Consider the following 7402-nt stretch of genomic DNA (forward strand, 5'->3'; position numbering starts at 1 on the left):
TCATACACATTACACAAGAGAGTTTATTGATAACAGTTTTTGAACACACGCCATGGTCGTAGATTTCTAGACACTGAAATTCAAGACTATCAACCATTCGGATGCGTTGGCTAACCCCTACAAAGGATGGTCTCCTGGGAATTGATCGCAGACCTGTGTATTGGAGTGTTCAACTGTTCTCGAAAAGGACCCGACGCTATTTTTCAAAAGCCAGCCAAATCTGCCAACTCTAATTCGTTGGTGGATCAGATATTATATGAATGTAAAGTTAAGGAAAGTGAATATGTTTTTCGTCTTGAAGGGCTGGGAATTCTATAGCAAGTACGGGTAAGTAAGTCCGCAAACATAAAATAAGAATACAGATTCCTTTGGCCAAAGCGAGTAATTCGTACATTTGTCTTATCTTTGCAAAGAATGTGAAGACGTTCCTGGTAACAGGTGCATTTATATAAAGTCAGGTCGTAGCTTTCTTGCGACCATATTTGTAGATATTCGGGCCACTAATAGTGGTGTTTATTTCAAATATAAAAATAAAAGCAATTGTGGCATGAATTCGAATGTTTTGTCGGTACAGCATCGTCCGTCATGATCATGGGCACAGATTTGTGGGCCTTTCATGCAGCAAACGAGAAAAAAAGGCAATGAAACTTTTAAAAAATCTTGTCCAACAATTATCACATTGAAACAAAATTTTGACTGAGCGCTAAATCTCATTTCAATATGACTTTTAGATCTAATTTGAAGAAATGTAGCAATGGGAAAACGTATATTAATGAAAATCTACAACTTGGGAGCGGTACCAAAAGCAAGGATGTGTTAGTGTGTTACTGTAATTCAGTTAATTGTAAGGTTGTTATGATTAATGTTGGCTTAAGTATGGCCAGAGCACCTTTGAAATTGATTGAGCATTCATCTTTTAACGAAAATCAATGGCAAAGATCTCATCTGTTCTTGAACTTGACAGAGGATTCCAGATCCCTTTAATGCAAACATTGGAGCAGAGCTTGTCAAAAAGAGAAACTCTTCCCACAAAGTTTAGAATGTTCTGAGATCCACACGTGAAGCTGCAATTTTGAAAATTGCCTTGAATACACTTGGCAAAAATCAAATCAACCATGGACTTTGTATCCGTTTTGGTCTTACTTGTGACCTTGAAATCAGCATCAAGTATTACTATAGTGGGTAAGATTATGTTTGGAGATAAGATTTTGACTAGGTTTGCATTTGGGCAAGAAAGTGACGAAAACACTGTTTGGAAAGTGACACGAAGAAACTCAGATCACATTCTTTAAAACGTTCAAGGATAAATTTGAAAACGAATACTGATCCTGTATCAAGAATAACACGAATATTGTAAATCCAAGTCTCTTACATCTGTGATCTTTTATATTAAAAAAGAACAGAAATTGTACAGAATATTGTTAATGCATGATAATACAACCAAACGTCAGAAAAATAGCAATTCTGCGGATAGAAAAGGGAGCTGAAAACCAAGTTCTTATTTTGAATGCTCATTACCTTAAAAACTTTGGTCCCAAAATTACGTTTTTTTTTTTTCTTTTTAATTTTTTTTGCGGACCTCCTTACCGCTACCGGGATTGGAATCCCAGCAGTTCAAGACGAGAAGATTATTCATTTTACTTGACTTTTATTTATATATATTATTTGACTTTTATTTATATATATTATTTGATCGACCAACGAATTGGAGTTGGCTGATCTGGCTAATCCTTGAATATANATTTATATATATTATTTGATCGACCAACGAATTGGAGTTGGCTGATCTGGCTAATCCTTGAATATAAGGTTGATCCGGAATTTTAGTCAAAAACTTGTCCAAGTCTGACTTAAATCTTGCTACTGGATCAACGCCTACATAAGGCCTACGAATATTTGAGGGCAGCAAATTGAACAATGAAGGAGCCCGAGAAAGAAGAGATGTGGACTTCATTGTTTTAACTAGCCTGGATTTTCGAGGGCTTGAAGGTGCTCTCAAAACGCACGTTAAGCTTCTACGGAAACTACAATTGACCCTAAATCCTGGGTTTTGTTTTTGTTATTCATGTCAACTACAGTCGTTTTTCTTAAATCGATTCTTATTTATGACTAATGAAAAATTTCATATCCATGAATTGTTATAGCAAATAAAAACCGCCGTGTCGAAAATGATTTTTTATGGGGAGGCGTATTTTTGAAATCATATTTACATCACACCCGATATAATTACTTACCTTGGTGACAGCATCATAACTCCTAATGACATCTTACGTTTTAGAGGACACTGCAGAGAGAAACGGCTTATCAAACAAAGCAATTACTGACATCACAACTCAACAGCTTCTATTGATGAACAAACTCTTGTTTCAACTTCAGCCGGAGGTACGCAGCCATGTAAATGCAATCATGGGCATGAAATGACATGAAAAATATCATCACATTTGTAGAATCAACCAAAATGCCAAGATAATTCGATGTCCCAGACTCTCTTAGATGATCTCAAGAACTTTTGGATCATCAAAGACCAAGTCAAGAACGCCTTGATTACCTTAGCAGAATTGATCGTACAAGTTCAAAATGCCGAGGAGTCCCTCCGATATCTGGACTTGGATAACAAATATTTAAAGCGCACCTTGGATCATCTAAAATTGGACGTCCGTTCCTTAAAGAAAAGTCGAGAAAAAGAAGGACAAAAATCAAGCGTCTACTTTGACGCGTCCAGGTGAGCTTCTCGTTAAGCGTTCCTAGTTCTACTGAGCTGATTATCATCGTTACAATTTCTCTCTTTTCTAAAGGTCCACGGATTTTGCCCTTCTCGGCAATTTGACCTATACCTACTGTCAAGTGAATGTCGGAAACGGACTTGACTTAGCCACTGGCACATTTCAAGCCCCAGTTTCTGGCACTTACTTGTTTTCCTTTCATGCTAATACGGTACTCATCAAAACTCATCAGCAATCTTAAATCACCAAGGGCGATATTTGTACAGAACGTTCTTGCTTTCAGATGAAAGGTAAGGATGGTCTGGTTCTCATGAAGAAGAACGGGGATATCATGGGAGGCATGTATGACACGGATAACTTCAATCATAACACGCTGGCTCAAAGCCTTATGGTTGCCTTGAACGAAGGTGATATGGTTTGGATCGAGATCCTGAGCGGCGGAGTCAGATCGAACGAGAACATCTACGTTCATTTTTCGGGCCTTCTCATCCGGTAGAATAGCAAGGGAGTGATAATCTCCGATGGTTCTTGTTTTATTGTCAATGCAGAGAAGTTAATCGAGGAATTCGTGAAAGCAATGGAATGACCATGAATAGCAGATGAAAATAACAAAATCTGGTTAGACTTTACCGATTATTTTGACACTGGGTGGATGGGTTGGTATACGCAGATAACAGGTGATCATTGGGTCGATAGGTTTCTCGAACGGAGGATATGAGAATGAAGGGAACACTAGTTGAGTTAAGAAGCAGGTGCACAATAGCATCATACCCTCAGTGCGATTGGAAGTCTCCACCACTTTTGAGTACATCAATCGAATTGCTCTTCCGAATGGCATCTTTGGATGAGGCCGCAGCGTGGGTGGTAGTTTCCTTGATCGAACTCAGGGTTTTGGAGAACCACGTGCTTCGAAACGAGCCCGAGGCGTGGGAGCCACTGCCGGATTCGGGATGCCCACTGGAAGTGCTCATGGTCAGGGCGTTCATGTGGTGAGAGACATCTTGTAGGCGGCATTCGGTTTCCACCAAAGCCAATTTGGTCTGAGCCAACTCCAACTCTAGCTCGCGAACCCGCTCGTTGGCTTGGTCCAGATCCTGTAGATTGCCACTGTCATTGTCCACAGGGTTGTTGTGGCTACTGCTATTACTACTGGTGCTACTATCACATATCTCCGTGGTGGAAGATGAATTCTGACTCTTCCTGGTGTTTTCTTTGGCTTGATTTAGTAATTTCTCCAATTTCTCGCTCAACTGAGAAGTGATGAGCTTATAGTCGGCGATGACATTGGCTTTGGTGGCCAATTCGGCATCGGATTTGGCCACCTCTCGTTTTAACAATTCCTTGAGAGAGAATACTTGCTGATGAAGTCGCTTGTTCTCCTCAGCGTTCTCCTGTAATAATGTCTTGGCGCTGGAGGCCTCCTTCTCAAAGAGATCTTTCTCATCCTCAATGTTGTCGATCTCCTTGCGCATCTCGATTTTCGAGTTCACCAATTGACGGGCCAGGTTGTCGTTCTCGGTGTCTAATCGGAGATTGTCATTGAGAAGCTTCTTATTCTCGCGCTCTAAGCGAATTACGGGATCTTCTCGTGCCCGTTCAGCCGCTTTGATGTGCAGCCATTCCCCTTCATATTTGTTCAAGCGTTTGATTTTGATCCCCTTGGCCACTTCCATCAGATGTTTGGCGTTTTCCTCACTCCGATAACGTTTTGGGATATTCACACGGAAATACTTCATCAAGCCCTCGAAATCTTGGAAAAGCATATCCTTTTTGGACACTTTCAAGATGCCCAGAGCCACTTGGAAGATGGAATCGAACCCGAAAAGCAGGAACACGTCCAGCACACGGAACACGAGAAACAAAGGGAATTTGGCCGTAAAGATGGTCAGAAACCATTGGGAGGCGTACATGTGGGATTCGATCCCGTTGTCGGCAAAGTGTTGCCATAGATCGGGAAAGTTCGCCTCGATGAGTCGGTCCAATTGATACAGGCGCAATTGAAGCTGTTCGAAATTTTCCCGAAACATATCCCGGAGACCCAGACGATGCATGACTTGTATTAGAACTCCAAAAGCTTGCTCTTCCGGCATTTGAAGCAAGAGCGAGGCGATGAGGAAGCTTTGACCCTGACAGTATCCGATCTCGGAATCGTAGATGGAATAAGCCTTGGCAATGCGATAAAGAGCCTCTTGGCCGATGCCTCCCGCTTCTTTGAAGAACTCATGAGCGGGAAACGTGCGATGAATATCACGAAGAATGACTTTTTCGTCCGGGGACTCTTGTGTGGTTAAAAGGCGATAGCTTTCAACGGTTTGCTCGACATGGGCACTAGCCCCGGTCATCCGTTGCCACACCTCCCCTCGGAGTGCCTCCGGAATGCCCCTTTTGACCAAGCGTGGCAACTGTTTGGGGAACTGCAAAGGATTGTCAGTGGCCCACTCTTGGAGGACTTGGCTCCACAGCTCCAACTCGGTGCCACTGCAGTCCTTGCTGACCTCGCCGAATCCGGAGAGTAGGGGCTCCTCGCCATCGGAATCTTCGTCCTCCTCACAGGGGGGAGATATTGGTTCATCCACCGTCACAAGACCATATTGGTTCCGAAACGACCCAAGAGTCGATGCCGTCAAGCTGGCTATCTGAGATGTGATACTCCCACCACGAACCCGATCAATCTCCTCACTGACATCTATGCCGCACAGATCAAAAATCTTCTCGCCTTGCGGTTCCTTGGATCGTTTGAGTCGGATCTGGAATTGCTTCACGACGCTCTTTTTGGAAAAGTACCAATATCTCTCGGACGTGGGAAAGATTCGGGCCTTCGTCTCCATGACAAATCTAACGGGTTCCGCCACTTGCGCGATAACCAGATCGGCTGCAATTGTCATGTACACCGGGGACCGGTCGGCCGAGGTTTCTTGGTTCAACATAGCAAACGAGGCCTCGCTCGGATCCCAAGTCCCGGTGATGATCTGTCCGGCACAATTGGCGGCACCACTCGTGGAGCTCTGACCGCCGTCGCTAGGGGCGACCAGCGTGGCATTGGTCATGGTAACGCGTTCCAACAATTGCATGTCCGCGTGCCGCACATTCCGCCCAGGACTGACCAACATGCCGAAACAACGTTCAATGACCAAATGACAATGATTGCGCGAAATCTGCCGTACATTTAAGACCACTCTCTTCTCGACATCTGTCCGGAGCTTGAAGAAGCCTTTTTGCCGCGGTACAATTTCGTAAGTGCTCTTGCCTTCCTCTTTCTCACGAATCTCCAAACTGACCTCAAATAAGAAGGGTTCACCTTCTTCAAAGTTCTCGGGTGGCAGGAGACGGGCCGGCTGCGGCGAAGCCCGTTTAAAGGTCTGAGCAAAGGACACAAAGACCTTGTCCACGGCCTCAGCCACCGCGCAACGAAATACATGGATTTGAAAAGTGCGGGGCTCGAAGGCCACCCCATCACGATCCAATTTGATGGAAGTCAGAGCGAAGCACCGCGATTCGGCCGTGCCACGGGCAAAGTAGATAATGCGGTTGACCGGTAGGCGGAACATGAGCTCTTCAGGCGTCTCCCTTCGTAGACTCACCCGACCGTCAGAGGTGCGCGGCACGCTGAGCCGCACCGACACCGCATCACGGCCACGGTTAATCTCCATCATGTGATCTTGAATCATGGCCTCATCTTTGGGATGCTCAATGGCCTCCGCGCCCAAATAGTAAATCCGATGAAAAATGGTGGCATTTTCGCCATCTGGACCGTCCTCCTCTTCTTCCTCTTCGTGCAAACTCTCATTTACCATGCTCTGAACCGCAGGCACAGCAGGAACCGCATTAGCCGCCTCTTCCTCCGGCGAGGACTGCAGGCAATCTGAAAGGGTTCGGGCCAGATCTTCGCGATTCCCACCCTGCAAGTCCAAATGCGGATCCGTATCACCCGCAGGCGGGTCTGTGTGCGGCTGTGCGGGCTGAGCCGTATGCGGCAACATTTCGAAATCGGCCGAAGAGGGCGAGGAGGAAGAGGTTTTGTTATCGTCGTTGACTTCACCCCGATCGGCCACCGTTTCAACGGGTTCCATGGTTAATCAATCACCTCTTCATCCAATGCAGGGTCATTATCGAGCATGTATCCACGCCGGACCAGTTCACCACCACAAACCGCGCCCACCCGCACTAGAATCTCGGCCACCCAGGACACCAAGTCTATGTAGGGTGGAGCATAGGATGGAGGGATGGAGCGTGCCGTTGTACGGTAGGTATGTACTGTTAATGAGAGTCGTACGGAGTACGGAGTCTGCGGAGATTGACGGCGAACGGACCCAACGGACGCACTGATCAGTAAGTGACCACTGAACACTTCCACTCCAAAGCAACTCAGAGAAAGGGTGACCGGAAAGTCACTTCATGGGTGGGACGAAAAATTAGTCGAGTGCGGAATTAGCTCTGAGAGCGAAGGATCTAGTCTTCAGTTTTAAGATTAAGGCTGGATCTTTTTCTCCATGTTGAGGGATGTACCCTCATCACAGAGGGTTTTTCTTGCCGTTACCAAAACAAAGACTAGAGAATATGTTATTGGGGCAAAACTGTTAGAAATGTTTTGGATAAGGCTTCGCACTATTTTGGTTCCTCGTGGCCAAGTGCGGCCTTATGATCTGTGACCTTTTGGAATAGCCATGTCTAGCAACTAT

General features: G+C 45.1%; 2 protein-coding genes across 2 annotated transcripts; one reads left to right on the forward strand and one right to left on the reverse strand.

Annotated features, from left to right (window-relative positions):
• Positions 1–1029: 1029 nt before the first annotated feature.
• LOC131878557 (uncharacterized) lies at positions 1030–3352 on the forward strand. The gene is made up of 5 exons (XM_059224566.1): positions 1030–1182; positions 2279–2382; positions 2448–2722; positions 2796–2934; positions 3007–3352. The coding sequence occupies exons 1-5, from the start codon at positions 1116–1118 to the stop codon at positions 3217–3219; spliced, it is 798 nt and encodes a 265-aa protein (XP_059080549.1). The 5' UTR covers positions 1030–1115; the 3' UTR covers positions 3220–3352.
• Positions 3241–7385, reverse strand: LOC131878546 (rab GTPase-activating protein 1-like). Its single transcript, XM_059224554.1, has one exon. It carries the CDS (start codon positions 6791–6793, stop codon positions 3497–3499), a length of 3297 nt encoding a protein of 1098 aa, XP_059080537.1. The 5' UTR covers positions 6794–7385; the 3' UTR covers positions 3241–3496.
• Positions 7386–7402: the final 17 nt, after the last annotated feature.

Source organism: Tigriopus californicus, chromosome 1 (assembly GCF_007210705.1).
Source record: "Tigriopus californicus strain San Diego chromosome 1, Tcal_SD_v2.1, whole genome shotgun sequence".
Taxonomy (NCBI): Eukaryota; Metazoa; Arthropoda; class Copepoda; order Harpacticoida; family Harpacticidae; genus Tigriopus; species Tigriopus californicus.